Raw genomic sequence first — 19,828 nt, forward strand, 5'->3', positions numbered from 1 at the left:
CAATTAGGCAATCTTAGACCGCACTTGGCATTCCTTGTATTAAGAACTTATCTCTTTTTTGTAATTAAAAACTTTGTTTATAGAGACATTTTAACTGCAAAAAGGAGATAAATCCTTACAATAAGAAATGCCAAATGCAGCCTTAATTGGGTAGATTTATGGCAAGTTATTCATCAAAATGTCGAAACTGTTGCATCCCTAGCAGTCTTTTTCACCATTGGAAAAGTTTTAGGTGGAATGACTTATTAAAGCTTGTGCTGTGTTACCCTGATTGAGAGGAGAAATGAGCTACTCCCTTTGGATTAGAATTGGGCTAAAATGGTAAATCACGGCTTTCAATGCATTTTTGTGAGACACCTAATATCACTTCATGTCTTCATCCAATTTAAGGTGGCTACTCCAACGGGAGTAGTTGATTTTTGAGCCCAGATTGTCATGCTGATGAATGAATGTGTATCTGATTTTGTCATACAAGAAGAAGAATTAGGGAAAAGTACGGAAACACACGATGCAGAATTCTGAATTCCAGCACCCCCCCTTACAAGTAGCCCTGTCCCCCCCTATAGACCACATCCTGCCCATGAATTTGGCATCAATTCACGGTCAGGATGCATTTCCCCTATACTTTGGGCCTAGTAAAATCTGAGCTGGGCTGGTTTGTACGTCTCCCTATATTAATATCTGACCCCTTTGTATATCATCATTATCATTCGAACCTTATCCCAATGATATGGGGTTAGCTACATTCGATACTATTTTGCCATTCAGTTTTGTTTAATGTTATATCCATTGTTAGATTAGTGAACACTTATTAAAATAATTTCTAATTATTTCCACTTGTGTCATTATTTTTATCTACCTCTAACCCTTCTAACCCCTTCAACTTGCAACATATCACTCCTTAGGGTGACCTGTTCTTTGTTGATTATGATTATATGGTCAAGCAATATTGAATTTGTAAGTTTGGCTTCAGCAAGATATTTGGATCTCGATATCAATATCTTATCTGGTCAAGCAATATTGAATTAGGTGTTAATGCTGAGGCAAACAAAAGGTGAATTGGAACACCTATGGCATGTCTCTTGAGGTGGGAGTGAACTGGCTTATTCCCTTTATTTATTCATAATTAGGATCCATTTGGGACAGTTGCATTTGCATTAACTGAGTACCCATGTTCCAAACAAGCTACTCGGAGTAATTTATTGTTATAGACTTACAGTCTTCTGGCATTTGGAACGTCCATACTGGCTTTCTGTATTTTCACCAAACCAATGCGAGGCCCAATATGGAACGCCAGAAGCTGCATTCTAAAAGCCGTCTTCTCAAACGGGTACTTAGTAGTTCCCAACATCCCGGTCCTTGAGAATGTAAGAAATGATGTTTCAAATTTCTCAGCATTTTTGTTTCATCTGTTTTCTCTTTAGCCAGAAATGAATTTGTTTAGAATTTAGATTAATACTTGGGAGTGCTAGTGGAGGTTAATATACACATAATTGACTATAATTATGCCATTGTCCTTGATTTTCTCCTGCATTTATCAATATGAAGAATCTGATCGGCTGAAACCCAGCAGCGACAACTGATTTATGCATATTCTCTTCATCATCTGATTATCCATGCTACTTACAACATTGTGGGCAGAATCTGGCCTTTTTAGTCATATAGTTCGCATTTTACAAAATATATTGGAAAATGCAGTTTTTCCTGTTGCTACTTGCTGCAACCTTTTTTGTACAATATGTACCTGGGCTTCTCATTCTGGGATAATACAAAGGTGAGAAGCATTGGCGAAACTGAAGCACCATCATTTAAAAAATAAGTAAAGCCACAACGATCAACAGCACAACCGAGCAGATCAATGCCTGGAACCATGTCAGAATTAGATTAAAAGCCAAGGTGATTAAAAGACAGCCCCAATGTCAATATTACTTTGGGAAATTGGCTGAAATTTCAAAAAACAAAACGAAAGGTGTGTGCGCGCACGAGAGAGAGAGAGAGATTACCGCAATTGCAGAAGCAGCAAGGCCCGCTCGCTCTCTTGGATCCTTGCGATAGTAATTTCCAAAGTAGAGAATTGTGGCATAGTACCACATACATGGAAACACAAAACCTAGTAATAGACTGCAAGAAACGGTGTAACCATGAGAGAGAGAGAGAGAGTGAGAGAGAGAGAGAGAGAGAGAGATTTACTTACGAGAACCACCCTATACCACAACCAAAGCAAGGGAGAGGTTTGTCATACATCCCCAACTGACAGCTTTCTGTATCCCTCATAAGGGTATAGTTCCCTTTCGCATGGTCTGAAATATCTGGTGATTGCCCTGTAAACAGGGTATTTTGAGTTGGCTTCATCAATAAAACATGAGAGGGGCTACATGCTTGTGGAATCAATCACAAGGTAGCCATTTCCATCACAAACTATTAATAAATCCAACAGAAATCAGGAGGCAAGGGATTAAGTTCCATACCATGAAAGAAACAAATGTACTTGAAGAATCACAATTCTAACAACTAAAATCTAGTTCCTTTTTATTATTATCATTTTTTGGGGGGGAGGGGGAATCCAAGGAATACTAACTTAAACAACTGAATAATATTGAGCTGATGGCCTCAAAAGATCAAGTTGCTTATAGGAAATTGGTCTATCTTGCCAACCTGAGGCCATTTTGTCAAACCTTCCACCTCCTCAACATCTGAAACACCAAGGCCCCATTTATGATCATTAAGGAAGCAAATGTCTATCCTTTTCCCATCAATCTGTGTATATCTTGCATGCTACATAATCTGTTGTAATGGTGTATGTACATCTTGTACACATTTGACTTTTGTTAAAAAAACTTCATTGTTGCCTATCAAAAAGAAAAAGAAAACCGAGGAAGGTATAATCTGGCTGTTTAATATCTGGGAGAGTGAAAAATAATTTCTTCATATATCAGTTCTTTGATGTATCCCAACTTAACATTCCTCAAAGTACCTGACAAGGCAGTTGATTATTATTGTTGTCATTGTACTGGAACAAAATATACACAGCACATGAACGAATGCATTGAACAGTTGACATGTCGGGGCACACGTATACAAACCAACCAGTAGCAAATAGTATTTCAGGGCTAAGTGTCTTTCTATCAAAATTATACTTGGAAACATTGGCAAGAAAACAACAGTGGACACCAGTAGTGAGAACGCAGACTAACTTGATGTTCAAATTAAAGACACCAACAGAAAGGGTAATGTTATTATTATTTTTATCAGCAACAGAAAGGGTATTATTATTATTATTATTTTATCAGCAACAGAAAGGGTAATATTAACTCCTGACACTTAACTTGCTAAAGAAGATGGACAGATTTGAAGAGAATAATAGATACTTGGTAACAGAAGAACAACTTCAGTTTTGTTTGCAGGAGATTCAACCAAGGCCAGGGCTATGTGAAGGAGGATGCAATCTAAGACAAGGTTAAATAGTGAAACCACTCCCACCAAACCAAATCTAGAGATTACTCAGCATCAGACTTCAAATTATCATTGGAAGAAAGGCCAGCACAAACCCCCAAAACAATATTTACCACCATTATAATCTATGGGAGAAACCTAGTTCTTTTTTAGAATCAATAAATTGGAGAATCTGGAATCTTGGCCATTTTGCAACTACAGGATCATCAGCTGGTCCATGTTGGATACCAAATGCAATTCTTATGTTTAAGAAGAAATAAAAACGACTGCATTCTCAAGATTAAAAGACAGTTTTAGCATTCCATTCATAATTTTATGCATGATAGAAATCCTATACCTAACAATTTCCTAATAAACAGCAACACAGCAAACATCTACAATCAAGAACCAAAACAAGATAAGCTCCTTCTCTTAGCCTAACTCTATAGACTATATCTATCATGCCTTCAACCCACAACATTGGGCACACTTCAATGGATGTCCAAGAACAAGATTATTATGTTACTAAAATTTACTTGATTATTTTTCCATGAAATTTTCATATACTTTCCCTATTCTGAGGATAACACTAATTTATAGAAAACCTAAAAACATTTCAAACATCGTTGTGTAGATTACAGGTTTATGCTTCTCATATATTCTATCCCTAAATCCTTTTATCGCTTTTTGTTTAAATATTAATATTTGGCCGAAAACCGAATCCTAACAACTAAAGAATCTTGACAAACAAATAAAATTCCAATACATTATTTCCACCAAGATATGTTATCTTTGCCACATCATTTTTTTTTTTTTGAGAACTGTAAGGTAAATTATTTCATTAATAACAAAAGGGCAGAATACAAAAGGCCCCTGTACAATAAGAGACTGTACGGCAGAAATAGACAGAAGAACTCAGAAAAGCCAGCCTCTTAAAAACATCCCAACAAAAAAAAAAAAAAAAAACTATGGTCTTCTTACAAAAAGGAAATCAAGCTCAAAAAAGAACAAGTTTGCCTGTTTATAAAGAGTGGATGGTTTGTCATCCACGAAAACACCATCCCCATAATCCTGTTGAACACCTCTTCTTTTGTTTTCTGTCTTCCTTCGAAAATTCTCAAATTTCTTTCACCCCATACTGCCCAGAAAATAGTTTCCAGCCTTGCTGAGGCCTCCTAGGAACCAAGCCTCTAGGAAGCCCTTCACATCCTGTGGGAAACAAATATTAACTCCGAAAATCTCTAGCAGTGTTGTCCAAACCCAGTAAGTGAAGTCACAATGCAGTAATAAATGGCTGGTACTTTCCACATTTCCATTACAGAGTGTGCATTCTAGATCTGTCACTTCAAAACCTCTTCTAGATAAATTCTCCTTAGTTAAAATCTTATCCAGCACTGCAGACCAAACAAAAAAAGCTAGTTTTGAAGGAATAGGCCTGATCCAGATCCTGTTGCTCGGAAAGTGAGAGGTCTCTTCCCTTGACAGGTAGTTAAAAAAGGACTTTACCGTGAAAGAGCCCGACTTCTCAATTTTTTTTTGATAGGCAATGAAAACTTTATTAAGAATTAATCAGAAAGTGTACAGACATGCATCACAAAGAGAGGTGCAAGTGACAGCCTCCAGTACAAATCAGCTTGCAATTGAGCCCAAAACATAGATTCCCTAAAAACCCCTTGCTTAGCTAAAGAGTACTAAGCCATTAGCTGACCTCCTTTGCCACTGAATTCTTACAATCATATTAGAGGTCATCATTTTGAATTTCATCACAGCTTCCCTACAGGTCCAAATAACAGAGCCTGGATCTGTTAGCCACCCAACTACCAGCTTGGGATCCCCCTCAATTATCACTCTCTCCATATTCATCTGTTTTGCAAGCTGCACCCCATGGAGGACTACTTGGAAGTTGGAACTCAGCTAAGATAGAGTCCCCTATACCAGCCAGTCCTGAAAAAATGCAATTATAATCCCACCTTCACCCTTCTTCCAGTGGAGCCCATGCTGGATTACTGTTCATGGCAGAAAAGTTGTTTCCCCATAGTTCTGAAACTGAATATAGATGTTCTGTTGGGATGGTGATTTGAACATATCTTATTAAGGGGACATACCCCTAATTATTAATAAAAAGAAGATATTTAAATAAATTACTGTTATGTTTTGACTCATCCTTACCACAGAGTTTCTTCTCATCTTTTCACTAGGGATGCTATGTGCCCAATTTATCAAAAATAGGATGTGTCCAAATCATCCCTCTTCTGTTAGGATGAACAATATTTAATAACTATATTTTATTGAGGAATAACAAACGATTATATAGTTAGTAAATTTCTTTTCTTCCCATTTTTTCCCATTGAAGAAGTGCTCTCAGACCAGAGATAAAGTCATGCCCTAAGAATGGGAAGGTATGAGGTTTCACAAGAAACTTCAATTTCTGAAAGCAAATTAGGGAGTGGAACCAATTGGAGTTTAGTATATTAGAAGAAAGAAAAAGAATATTGATGGATCAAATTGAGATTCTGGATTTGAAAGAAGAAAGGGGAGAATTTGAAGAGGGAGACAAGGAACAGAGAGGGGGTTTGAGAAGACAATTGGAGGATTGTTTGCACAAGGAGGAAATAAGTTGGAGACAGAAATCTTGATGCAAGTGGTTAAAGGAGGGAGATGGAAACACTAGATTTTATCTCCAGATTGGAAGTTGAAGGATCTATTCTGAAACAATAGGATGAGATAGCAAGGGCCTTTGTAGAACACTTTTAAGTCCATCTTTAGAAGGCCTTTAAGGGGGGGGGGGGGGAAGGATTGGAATGGCCAGAATTAGGGGTAGAAAGGCAAAGGATGGAAAGGAGTTTTGAACTAGAGGAGATTAGGGAGGCTGTGTTTTCTATGGATAGAACAAAAGCTCCAGGCCCGGTTGGTTTTGTGATGGCCTTTTACCAAGACTGTTGGGATATCTTGGAAAGAGATCTAATGCTAGTGTTTGAGGAATTTCATAGGAGAGGAGTAATTAATCCTGGATTGAAATCTACCTTCCTTGCATTGATCCCAAAGAAGAAAGATGCCTCCCAACCAGAGGACTTTAGACCAGTAAGTTTGGTAAATAGTTTGTATAAGATAATCGCAAAGGTGTTGTCGTTAAGGTTAAAGTGAGTCATGCCATCTATCATTGCACCAAATCAAGGAGCTTTTGTGAGTGGAAGACAAACTGATCACATCTTAATGGCCAATGAGAGTGTGGAGAATTTCAAAAAGGTTAGAAAGAAGGGAGTGATTTGCAAGTTGGACCTGGAAAAAGGCTTATGACTTGGTTGATTGGTCTTTCCTGAAGAAAGTTATGGTTAATTTTGGGTTTAGGGAAAGATGGTTTAAATGGTATTCATAAAAAAAAAAAAAAAAAAAAGATGGTGTAAATGGATTATGAGGTGTGTTCAGAATTGTCATTACTCTGTGTTGGTAAATGGGACAGTGGTAGATTTCTTCCTAGCCATGAGGGGAATAAGACAAGGGGATCCACTCTCTCCCTTCTTGTTTACATTGATTGTAGATGTTTTGGGGAGGATACCCCCCTTACCCACTTACAGTTTGCAGATGACACAGTTTTGTTCTGTGAAGGTGGAAATCTGAGGTGGCCCAAAAACATGAAATTGATGATACAACTCTTTGAACAAATGTCCAGCCTTAAGATGAATTTTGAGAAAAGTTGTGTAGTGGGAGTGAATATGGAGGGGGAGGTCAGGGAGTGTGCAGAGTAAATCTTAGGTGGGTTAGGGCTTGGGAATACCAGGAAAAGGAATGTGGCTCTTCTGGGGAAATGGTTATGGAAGTTCTCTTGCTAAAATAGTGGCTAGCATTCATGGGCTGGAGAACAACGGATGGGATCCTGGAATTCAGGCAAAGACTAGAAGTGCATCACCTTGGAAAGCCATCCATGACTTGTTACCAATTTTTTTTCTCCCCTCTCATCAAGTATGAGTTAAACTCAGGCAACCTTATAAAATTTTGGGAACAAACTTGGGTGGGGAATGCTCCTCTGAAGGATCAGTTTACATCCTTATATGCCCTCTCCGACTTGAAAAATGAGCCAATTTCTTCCTCCATCATCCCGTATTCTTCAAACTCTGGGTTTGGGTGGAATTTGGGTTTGAGGAGGGTTGTTAGAGATACAGACCTAAACAGCATCTTGAGTCTCCTAGGTCTTCTTGAAAATATCTTCTTGGAGCCCACAAAGGAAGACACTAGAATTTGGACCCCAACTCTCCATGGGCTCTTTCTCTTGCGCCTCTTTCTTCAAAGTCTTAACTCAGCCAACCAGCTCCCTAGGCCTTCCTTTCCCTACCAAAGAGATTTGGTGCAAACCAATTCCCCCCTAGGGTTGGTAGTTTTTTGTTGGGAACCGTTTCTAGAAAGAATCAACACTAGTGATTTGATTCAAAAGAAGGGACCCAAGACATGTTTATCCCTTCACAGGTGTGTTCTTTGTAAAGCCAATGGGGAGACTGGTTTTCACCTATTGGTGTCATGCCAGTTTGCAAAGACTATTTGGGAATGGGCTTCTTCCCTCTTTGGGTGTAGTTGGACCCCTCCATTGAACTTGCAGAGCCTTTTATCTTTTTCTTTTTTTCAGGTGGCATTTGAAAGGGGGTAGAACTATGTGGAGATGCCCAAGGGCTGTGGTTTGCTAGTCTCTATGGGAAGAAAAAAACTCCAAGATCTTCTCCGAAATAGAGAGAAGCGCTGAAAATCTGAGAGATATGATTCATATAAGGGTGGTACAGTGGCTGAAATCATTAGATCTGTTCATAGATTATAAACTGGATGATTTGTTAAGGAAATGGGGAGAGATTGTTAGATGCACCTAGGTCAAAACAGGACTGAGTTTGTCTTGGACCCCTCCCCCCTTTGGCTTTATGATTTGATGGTAGTAGTAGAGAAAACCCGGGGCATGCAGGGGTTGGGAGTGTGTTTAGGGATGGGAATGGAAATGTTTCAGCCCTGTTCTCAGGTCCAATTGGGGTGGGTAATTCTCTAAGAGCCGAGATATATGCAGTTATGGAAGGTGACCAAAGAGCAAAGGAAATGAATATAAGAAGGCTTGTAATTGAAGGGGATTCGGAGGTGGTTGTAGGGTCACTGAATAAAGACAATACTGGGTTATGGAATTACAGCAATGGAAGGAGAAAGTTTAGGTGGCTGGTTAAAGACATGGGAGTCAAGATCAGCTGGGTGAAGAGATCTGCTAACTCATTTGCTGATGGGTTAGCTAAGCAAGGGATGGCGAGGGAATCTATGTTCTGGGCTCAGTTGTAACTCTAATTCCTATTCATGGGGGCTCAAGCCTCAGTTGGGGGAGATAAGAAAGTTTATCCCTTTCTTTGTAATTATTATTTCTGATTGATTAATGAAATGCATTATTGATAAAAAAAAAGAATTGCAACTATTGACAAAAAAAAAGAATTGCAACTATTGACCCCTGACCTATTTCTCATAAGATAATAACAATACTGGACTATCAGTTAAAATCAAGCATAAAAGGTAAGGCAAAAATACAAGCCTCATACTGATGGCAGCGAATTTCTGTTTGCATACCAACATAAGCATGAAAAATAGCATGCAACTATGATAAAGGTCAAATGGATAAGGAGAAACAAGTACTTTGTTCCATTTATTCTGTAGCAAATGTACAGTATGTGATGTGTTTACTTGTCAGTTCTTGTGCCAGTCTCTGATAGACCTGCATTGAATAGCATGAACATATCATTAGCCAGGAAAGTAATAACAGAAATTCAGGCCTGAGTTACCTAAAGTTTCCTCTCCATGTTCATTTTTGTGATAGACTACTGTATTATTATTCTGATTTTATATATCTGTATCACAAAATTAATTTACAGAAATTGTGGCATGCAGAAAGAAGTTTCTGATTCAGGTTCCAAGTAAAAGAAGAAAAAAATGTTATTAACCGGAGATACAAAGTGCAGTTTGGATAGAATCAGAAATAACATCTGGCCCAACTGTTATGGTGTCTCAATAAAAAGTGGAAAATTCCTCGCATTGGAGCAAGCTTCCAATGTCATAAGTGCAGATGAAATTTCCTGCATAGAAAAGAACTGCGGAATTGCATTCAGGATGGCGCCTCTCGCTTCTCAAACTGTACCAATAGCCTAACAAGGATGAATCATAACCGCTTCACCGGTGACACCTCTTAGATGCAGTACACGGTCCAATTTTAAATCAGGAACCAACAAAAGACCACAACCTTCTTAGAGTAGAAAAAGAAAACAATGGAAATCCAGGAAAAAATGGAGAAAAAGGAAGCTAACAATAAGGCTCAATAAATAAATAAGGTTCTAGATTAATCAGTACATAGGACAATTTCGTGTATTTCTGCTTGGTAAAACCTCTCAGTAATCAGCAGGGGAAGCGGGAAAACATATATACATAAAGGCCTCCCCCGGGAATATTAAAAGAAAGAAATTCAGAAAGAAGGAAGAAGACCCTAAGAAACCTCCCCTGTATGATGTGAGATAAAAGGTTTAAAATGCACATGATGATGATAATCATCAGAAGCCATAGTATCAAAGGTTGGGGAATCCAAATCCCAAGTCTTTTCCACTTCAAGAAAAACTACTCGTTACATACACAGAATCCCACTTGAAGTTAATTCCAATCACATCTCATAAGCTGACAACTGAAATTATTCCCCAAAAAATCAATAACAACAACGACAGTGACAATAATCCAGTATTCAGAACGGTGATATGACTGCAAAAGAGTAGGAATCAATACTTGTTTTCGAGCATGATCCTCCCTCATTTTTCCCCTCTAACTCATTCCACAAAAAAATCACACCCGGAAAGCAAAAAAGGTAAAAAGAAAATAAATTCAAATTAAAACGACTTCAGTTCCATCAAAACCCATCAACCACAAACCCAAAATTTCTACAGAGAAATGAAAAAGTGGGTAGGAAACAAGGCGAATATAAAAACTTAAAAAGTAAAGAATCAGAAAAACACACACAATTACGATGTTTACAGTAATACGAAAGAAAACAAGAAAAGCCGATGAGACGACTTGCCTTTGCGAACTCAGAACCGATAGAACCGATAGACAAGGGAAAAACTTAGACCTGAAACCATGAAATTCAGCGAAGTATTGCCCACCCAAAAAATTGTCAAGAGAATTTTTAAGGGAAAAAGATTTCTTGGTGAAATATAGGCTGCTTCTTCCTTGGATGAGTCGCAACGCAACGCTCCCCACTTTCATTAAGGAATTTTACTCACTACCATGTAAACGGAAACGGACAACTTACTCCATGAGAGAGAGAGAGAGAGAGATGCGACCTCTCCCCGGAGAGTACTTGTCTGAGACTCTAAAGACACTTGAGTAGCAAGTATGTAATTTTCTCTTTGCCGTACTAGGAAGTATGACAACACACCCAAGTTTTTTTATCCCAAAATGTAAACCGTCGGATTGAATCCTTTATTACGCTGCCTGTGCCACATATCTAGAAAGTATGCGAATCCAACAGCAAATGTAATTATGATACCAATCCCTTCCGTCTCTTTTAACGGAAGGAGGAAAAGAACTGCTGTAGTCCTCAAGAGTTCCAACTTTTCTTCGACCCATCGTCCCGACTCACCGTATCTGCCGACATCGATCTTATTTTATTGAATGAAGGCAACAGGGTACGGTACCGAAGGGAAGGCAGGGAGGAGTACAAGAACAAGAGACACTCAACAGGAAATGGGCTCACCATGTCCGAAGCCTAAGCGCCAAAGAAAGTAAGCTCTTCGAGGAAAGCCAATGCTTCTGCTTATGCTTCGGGAGCTGTGCAGACAGCCAGACAACGACGGAAGGGACTCAATCTCTGGTCACTTGAACGTTAGGCAGAAGAACATTTGCCCACTTTCGAGAAGGTGCATATTAATCGATTGTTGCTGCCTGTGACTGAGAAACCCGTGATTTGGCTCTTGCTCCATCAATTGACCAGTGTCTAGTCTAGTGTGCCCAACGGCCAACGAAAAGCTCCCGGAGCCGAATGGGGTCCCAGCCGGAGACAAAGGCGCTTATCACAGAGACTGACTCTACGGAAACATGGGCTGGGCCATTAGGACTAGAGTTGACAGGCTTGAAGCCCGGGAGCCCAGGTCTCTGCGATTATGGGCATCCCGAATACCTACCTGAGTTGAGATGTCGGGCGGCTAATTCGCAAGCCCATAGGCTATAGCCATATTTGGCCCTTCACTAATATCATGACACATGGCATATGAGAACAACTAGACTACATCCTAGTATCATTTAAGTGATAACTTGCATTAGCCAAAATGGGGTCCCAACTCGCGACCTGCCTCTACCATCGAGCATCGACCTGGTGACCTACTTCTACTGCTGACTTGGCAACCTGCCTCTGTCACCGACCTAGCGACCTACATCTGTCGCCAACCTGGTGACCTACCTCTGCCGTCGACCTGGTGATCTACTTCTATCGCCTACCTGGAGACCTACCTCTGTTGCCGACCTAGAGATCTGCCTCTGTCGCCGACCTGGCGACCTACCTCTCTAGAAGCTTGCCAATTGCCTCCGAACCTTTCGGGATCATGCTGCGTAATTGTAGGCCTTATCCTCATCCCACCCGAATCGAAGGGAAACGGTAAGCCTTATTAACTGGTGCATTATCCTCCTTCCAAAGCGAAACGGACCCTACGTCACGGACCGAGGATTCTGGGAGCGTTTCGCAAGACCCACGGTAGCCCAACTATATAAGAGCATCAACCTCTAAGACCCAAGTATATGCGCAATTTTTAGTTCTCGCAATTCTCCAGCTATCTTAAAATCTTTGATTCGCTAACTTAAGCATCGGAATGCCCACCCCGGATAAAGCAACCCGGACACTAACACTGTTTCCTTACAAGTCGCATCAGAGCCACCTCTCCAACTCGTCACCATTCAGCTAGGCATCAGAGCCACCTCTCCAGCTTGTCACCATTCAGCTAGGCATTAGAGCCACCTCTCCAGCTCGTTACCATTTAGCTAGGCATCAAAGCCACCTCTCCAGCTTGTCACCACTCAGTTAGGCATCAAAAGCCACCTCTCCAGTTTGTCACCATTTAGCTAGGCATTAGAGCCACCTTTCTAGCTCGTTACACATTTAACTAGGCATTAGAGCCACCTCTTCAGCTTGTCACCACTCAGTTAGGCATCAGAGCCACCTCTCCATCTCGTCACCATTCAGCTAGGCATTAGAGCCACCTTTCCAGTTTGTCACTACTCAGTTAGGTATCAGAGCCACCTCTCCAGCTCGTCACCATTTAATTAGGCATCAGAGCCACCTCTCCAGTTCATCACCATTTAGCTAGGCATCAGAGCCACCTCTCCAGCTCGTCACCATTCAATTAGGCATCAGAGCCACCTCTCCAGCTCATCACCACTCAGTTAGGCATCAAAGCCACATTTCCAGCTCGTCACCATTCAGCTAGGCATCAGAGCCACCTCTTCAGTTTGTCACCATTTAGCTAGGCATCAGAGCCACATCTCCTGCTCGTCACCATTCAGTTAGACGTCCAAGCCATCTTCCAAGTAAGAATTATTCAGCCAGTCATCTGAGTCATTAGCTAGTCGGGAGCTGCCAAAATGCGCATCATCAATTGGCGTCGTCTGTAGGAAACACTACAAAAGGTTATGTTCTCGCTTGATTCTCTGAACCTCAAGTAATAACATCTTCAAGCAACAACAACAACGCTTGATCGAAAGAATCCCCTAAGGGGGCAGAAACAAAATGATTAGCCCAAACAAGTTCTCGCAGTTTTGCCAGGGCAGAATCTCCCTAATTGTAAGGCCACCACCATTTATCGAGCTCTACGTGCTCTTTGCGAGAGTTGGCGGCCAACAGAATGTGAGGCCACCCCACAGGTCGAGCCCTCTGTGGTTCCCGTGGGAGTTGATAGCCAACAAACTGTGAGGTCACGCCGCAGATCGAGCCCTCCATGCTTTACGTGGGAGTTGATGGCTAGCTGGTTGTGGAGTCGCCCTCATAGGTCAGTCTTGCCGAGGTGACAAGGTGTCTGTAGGCCAAGGTGTTGAGAGCAAAACTAGACTGTCAAAATTCCGATGACCTGGCAACTTGGAGACCTGCCTCTGACCTGGTGACCTACTTCCACTGACCTAGTGATCTGCCTCTGTCGTCGAGATGGCGAACTACCTCCGTTGACCTGGCGACACACATAATCAGCCCGAACGAGCCTTGCCAGCCCTGTTCGCGAGGTTGCCCCTACAGGTCGAGCCCTCCGTGGCTCCCGCAGGAGTCGGCCAATGGACTATAGTTGCCCTTGCGGGTTGAACCTTTTAAGGTTCCCATGCAAGCTGGCAACCTGCAGCTAGTAAAGTTGCCCCTGCAGGTTGATCTCCTTGTGGCTTATCGTATGAGCAGATGACCAACACCTTCAAGGACTGACACACTGCAACCGTGACACTGATCCGCTATTTAAATTCCAACATCAACGCACATATCGCAAGGGGAAGCCAAACAACTTTTAGGAAGTAGATTCATGCTTCGTCGTAGGTCCGTTGGCCTATTACCAACATATTTCAAGGTCGGCTTAGGGGTCCTTGATGCTAAAAGTTGTTTGGCTTCCCCTTGCGATATGTGCGTTGATGTTGGAATTTAAATAGCGGATCAGTGTCACGGTTGCAGTGTGTCAGTTGGACTACATCATGGCATATCAAAACAAGCTGAGATCAGCTCAGCGAAGGGAGTGGGGGGCAATTGATGAGGGTAGATTTGGCCCTCCACTGACATCATGGCATATCAAAACAGTTGGACTACATCCCAGTATCACCTAGGCAACAACTTGCCTTAGCCAAAATGGGGTCCCAGTTGGCAACCTACCTCTGCCGCCGACTTGGTGACCTAGTTCTATTGCCGACCTGGCGACCTGCCTTTGTCACTGACTTGGCAACCTACTTTTTCCATCGACCTGGTGACCTGCCTCTGGCGTCGACCTGGCGGTCTACTTTTATCGCCGACTTGGCGACCTACCTCTGCCGCCGACCTGGCAACCTACCTCTCTAGAAGCTTACCAGTTGTCTCCAAACCTTTCAGGATCACGTCGCGTAACCGTAGGCCTTATCCTCATCCCGTCCGAATCGGAGGGAAAAGGTAAGCCTTAGTACTGGCACGCTATCCTCCTTTCAAAGTGGAACGGACCCCTACATCGTGGGCCGAGGATTCCGGGAGCGTTTCGCAAGACCCACGACAACCCAACTATATAAGGGCATCAGCCCCTGAGACCCAGGTAGATGCGTAATTTTTAGTTCTCGCAGCTCTCCAGCTCTCTCACATTTAGCTATCTTAAAATCTTTGATTCACTAACTTAAGCATCAGAGTGCCCACCCCGGGTAAAGCAACTCGGGCACTCTGACACTGTTCCCTTGCAGGTCACATTAGAGCCACCTCTCCAGCTTGTCACCATTCAGCTAGGCATCAAAGCCACCACTCCAGCTCGTCACGTTTAGCTAGGCATTAGAGCCACCTCTCCAGCTCGTCACCACTCAGTTAGGCATCAGAGCCACCTCTCCAGCTCGTCACCATTCAGTTAGGCATTTGAGCCACCTCTCCAGCTTGTCACCATTCAGCTAGGCATCAGAGCCACCTCTCCAGCTCGTTATCATTCAGCTAAGCCACCTCTCCAGCTTGTCACCACTCTATTAGGCATCAGAGCCACCTCTCCAGCTCGTTATCATTCAGCTAAGCCACCTCTCCAGCTTGTCACCACTCTATTAGGCATCAGAGCCACCTCTCCAGTTCGTCACCATTTAGCTAGGCATCAAAGCCACCTCTCTAGTTTGTCACCATTCAGTTAGGCATCAGAGCCACCTCTCCAGCTCGTCACCACTCATTTAGGCATCGGAGCCACCTCTCCAGCTCGTCACCATTCAGCTAGGCATTAGAGCCACCTCTCCAGCTCGTCACCACTCAGTTAGGCATCAGATCCACCTCTCCAGCTCATCACCATTCAAGTAGGCATTTGAGCCACCTCTCTAGCTTGTCACCATTCAGCTAGGCATTAGAGCCACATCTCCAGCTCGTTACCATTCAGCTAGGCATCAGAGCCACCTCTCCAGCTTGTCACCACTCAGTTAGGCATCAAAAGCCACCTCTCCGGTTTGTCACCATTTAGCTAGGCATTAGAGCCACCTTTCTAGCTCGTCACACATTCAACTAGGCATCAGAGCCACCTCTTCAGCTCGTCACCACTCAGTTAGGCATCAGAGCCACCTCTACAACTCATCACCATTTAGCCAGGCATCAAAGACACCTCTCCAGTTCGTCACCACTCAGTTAGGCATCAAAACCACCTCTCTAGCTCGTCACCGTTCAGCTAGGCATCAGAGCCACTTCTCCAACTCGTCACCACCCAGTTAGGCATCAAAGCTACCTCTCCAGCTCGTCACCATTCAGCTAGGCATCAGAGCCACTTGTCCTGCGCGTCACCACCCAGTTAGGCATCAAAGTTACCTCTCCAGCTCGTCACCATTCAGATAGGCTAAGAGCCACCTCTCCATCTTGTCACCATTCAGCTAGGCATCAGAGCCACCTCTCTAGCTCCTCACCATTCAGGTAGGCGTCCAAGCCACCTTCCAGGTATGGATTATTCAGCCAGGCATCTGAGTCACTAGCAAGCCGGGAATTACCAAAATGTGCATCATCATTTTGCTTTATAGTTAATTGCTTTGTCTATTTGATAAGAATGGTATCATACATAAAATACTTCTATGAATCAAAATCTTTTGAGGGAAAAATCTTTGATACGCGAAAAATATGGTATGGAAAGAGTTTTGACCAATTAAAATCCACTCTCAATTTTGATAAATAGCACCTGATTTGATTGGCAAACATTTTTAAGATATTATAACTTTTCCATAGTCGAACCCGAAATGAAAATGTAGAAGAATGCTAATCCCACTATCAAAAGTATCATAGGAGATTATTACCAAAAAAAGGTATCAATGGAGATCTGCTCTCACTTGTGACATGTATGATATATCCATCTCAAGGGGGTTTTATTATAGATATTCACTCATCTGGACTAAAATCTTAATGTTGGGGTATTTTATGAAAGAAAGTTAATTATATGAAATTTGAGCATATATATATATATATATCAAATCAAATTAGATTATATTGGATCGATAGGGATGGATTCATATTCGATCCATTTATAAACATATCAAATTTGGATCACCCTTCATGGGATTGAATTCGAATTTGAAATTTAAATTTGGACAATCAAATACCATTTGAAACCCCAAAAATCTTTGCAAAATTTTTGCTTTAATGGTAAGTTGTGCCAATTAGATCCTCTTTATACTGAGTTCACATCTGTTATAACCACAACCGTAGTAATTTTTTGCAATTGCCAAAACAAAGCATGAATACACTAATTATTAACTAAGAGCATATTATTCATATTTTGAATTTAAACCAGGGAAAATTACAAAGAGCCCCTGTACTATAGGGTTAGTGACAAGTACCCCCCGTATTTTCATTTGCGACAAACACCCCTGAACTTTTACATTACAACAAAAACCCCTCCGTTAGCATTTCATCAATTAACTTCGGAAAATATTTTCATTTGACTGTTTAAAGCTTTTTAAACATTGGTTCCCATATGGTCAAAATAATTGGCATGGCATATGTATACATAGGTTCTTCTTCTCCGACAACAATGATAAAAATACCTTCTTCTTTACTGATGGCATAAAAGATATAAATGATTTTCTTTTTGGTATCGCTGCAAATTCTTCTATATCTGATGATGGCATATCAGACAGCTCCTTGCTCCTAAGATAGTGGCAACAATTTCCAATGAAGTTTTCAAGTCAAATGGTTCTTTGATGGTATGTTTGTGTAGGTTAGGGTTGAAGAGAAAATAAGAAAATGGGCAAGGAATGGATAAAAGGTGAAATGACTTTGCCCATTTCGTCATTTTGAAATTTTCATTTCACATACATTGAATTATGAAGAGAGCACTTTGATAATTTAGTGCTTTTTGTCAACTGACTTTGACTGTAAGGGATTTTTGTCACAATGTAAAAGTCATCAGGGAGTATTTATCACTAACCCCATAGTGTCGGGGGGTCTTTGTAATTTACAACAAAACAAATTGGGATTGTTTGCATGTTTTATTGGCCATTGCAAAAAATGTTATGATGGTTGTGGCAAATATCCCAATTAGCCATCATTGGTTTCATCATTCATGGTTTGTTTGCTATCATAGCAAGAGATGGACAGAATAATGGCTAGCAGCAACGATTTTCATTTCAACCATTCAGTGTCACCTCGTTGTCATTGAAGGTTGTAACAATGATTTATATGGTGTTTGGTACAAGTCATGATCTCTTGGAAGCAAAAAAGTCTTATAGAACATGAGAGTCTATTCGCACATTGGGAATATCTCCCATACATGTATCTTAAATTCATGGGTCATGGGAGATATTCCCATTGTGCAGCTAGATGCCGGTGTTTGCTTTCAGGAGACATTTGATACTCTGGTTGTTTAAATGTTTGAGTATATCTTAATGCCACAAGGGTGTCAAGTAGAAAAGTGAGGAGGAGTTGTATAGAAAAGTCAAGGGAGTTTTAAGAAACATCAAATTGATGTTTTTGCTCTAAATGAAAACACATTTTCCACTAAACAAGATTTAAGCACCAAAAGGTGGTAATTTAGTATGGGTAGTGTTTCAATCCAAAACGGTTCAAGTTGATACGCCAATTATACCAACTACAACTATAGATTAAGGATTAAAATATCGATATATCCGATAATGTATTGATATCATTGATACTTTCATATTTTTATTTTTTATTATTTTTTCCATCATATAATTATTGTCTTTGCCATAGACTCACAAGTATGCTGCTTGATCTCATTGGTAAAGAAGAAGGTGGTGATGACCATTCGCTTTAGTGCTCTTGCTCTAAAACATCACTTGAAAGAAAAACAGAAGCATGGTAAAGTGGACATCACCTTTGCCACTTGGCGCCATCAACTATATAGAAGTGTTGTTAGATTTTTTGTCCCTAAATTTTTTCATAAACCTAATGTATATTTATAGGTTTTTCAATGGTAAATGAACTCAAAAATCTACAAATCTCCTCTATCACCAATATTTAGATGCTATAAGAATTATCATCATATAAATGTTGTCTACAAGAATCCTGTTTTGCCATTCTATTATATTCATGAAAGTGAAGTGTAGCAAATAGAAAGAATCAATTCTTACAGTTAAACCAATATCTCCATTGGAATTTGACTAAATTTTTTTTTCATCCATACCTGTATGTAGATGATTCTTACGTTTTGGACTGAAGAAAAGTTTGAATTTCTCCCTTTATTGCAATGATCCAACCAACCCAAGATGTTCTTTGATAGAAATCACATTGCTTCCACAATTTGCAGCTTTTAAGCTTTTTAGTCTGGATCAGCTTGGCACCTGAAGCAAAAGCTTGATTTCCACTCTCTAAGGTTTCTTTTCTCACTCTAGTTTTTTTTTTCAGTTACTTCTCTTCTAGAGCTCTCTATATCTTATATAGAACAGCAAGTGTATTGGCACTTGGGGGGGGGGGGGGGAGATCATTTCAAGGTTTCCAAAACTTAAGAATCAAGTAAGAACAGGAGAAAGAAACTCCTCTCCACCTTGAGATAGGAATCTTTATTCATTCTCTAGTATGTGTGGTCAATATTAAAACATCTTTTTAATATTACAGTCAAATCTAACATATCTTCTGCAATTGATCTTAAGTCTTTGGAAATTATCATTTAATCCCTCTCATGTAAAGACCATTTCAGTTCTAGCCCTCCACAGAACAATGCCCTATTATGATTGGGAAACCACATTTGTATCACTATGAGATTTACCCAAGAGTTCTACTCAAATTGGGATACCTCTTGAAGAAGTCAAATATGCCTAGAAACACAAAGCAGCTAGTATATGATAATCTTGGTATGTTAAGGATTCCCTAATCAATCAGGGCATTGTGGATAAGCCTTATAATTAAACTTTCATGTATATTCCAATGCTACTAGGACACTTCCTATATTCATCATAGGGTGATCTAGGGCTAGAATGTTAGAGTCCTAGTGCAATTGGGATCCATTTCCAAGAGTCTTAGTTCAATTAGGATTCCTTACATATTCATCTCAATGTTACCTAAAGACTTATCACTAGGATGCTATTGCTAGAGCTCTAATCCGACTAGGACTCATAGTCAGAGTCTTGATGCAAACCAATTTCTTAGTTGACAGTCTCCTCTTGTCTAAGGGTGTAGATTCCTTATTAGCCAACCTCCAAAATTGCAGCATCATTTTCAATATCTCAACATATAGAATATGTTAATCGCAATCCA

The 19,828-nt window shown here is 40.8% G+C and overlaps 1 protein-coding gene across 4 annotated transcripts; it reads right to left on the reverse strand.

The window, feature by feature from the left end:
• Positions 1-1,543: 1,543 nt before the first annotated feature.
• On the reverse strand, positions 1,544-18,970 carry LOC104590391 (uncharacterized). Of its 4 annotated transcripts, none has more exons than XM_088890140.1 (5): positions 18,759-18,970; positions 9,079-9,157; positions 2,195-2,321; positions 2,004-2,121; positions 1,544-1,862 (listed from the first exon to the last, which is right to left on the reverse strand). In XM_088890140.1, the coding sequence occupies exons 2-5, from the start codon at positions 9,086-9,088 to the stop codon at positions 1,809-1,811; spliced, it is 309 nt and encodes a 102-aa protein (XP_088746266.1). In that variant the 5' UTR covers positions 9,089-9,157; positions 18,759-18,970; the 3' UTR covers positions 1,544-1,808. The 4 variants fall into 4 exon arrangements, with proteins under 4 accessions (XP_088746266.1, XP_010247354.1, XP_010247353.1 ...); XM_010249052.3 differs by lacking the exon at positions 18,759-18,970 and adding an exon at positions 11,177-11,543; XM_010249051.3 differs by lacking the exon at positions 18,759-18,970 and adding an exon at positions 10,499-11,065.
• Positions 18,971-19,828: the final 858 nt, after the last annotated feature.

This window comes from Nelumbo nucifera, chromosome 6, assembly GCF_055504915.1.
Source record: "Nelumbo nucifera cultivar China Antique chromosome 6, China Antique-T2T, whole genome shotgun sequence".
Taxonomy (NCBI): domain Eukaryota; kingdom Viridiplantae; phylum Streptophyta; class Magnoliopsida; order Proteales; family Nelumbonaceae; genus Nelumbo; species Nelumbo nucifera.

Excerpts from the sequence above, each read along its gene's own strand:
- LOC104590391 (XM_088890140.1), bottom strand. Across the intron at positions 2,122-2,194 it reads TGTGGTATAGGGTGGTTCTC|TCTATTACTAGGTTTTGTGT; the intron begins GTAAGTAAATCT and ends CGTTTCTTGCAG. Across the intron at positions 1,863-2,003 it reads TTGCTGCTTCTGCAATTGCG|GCATTGATCTGCTCGGTTGT; the intron begins GTAATCTCTCTC and ends ACATGGTTCCAG.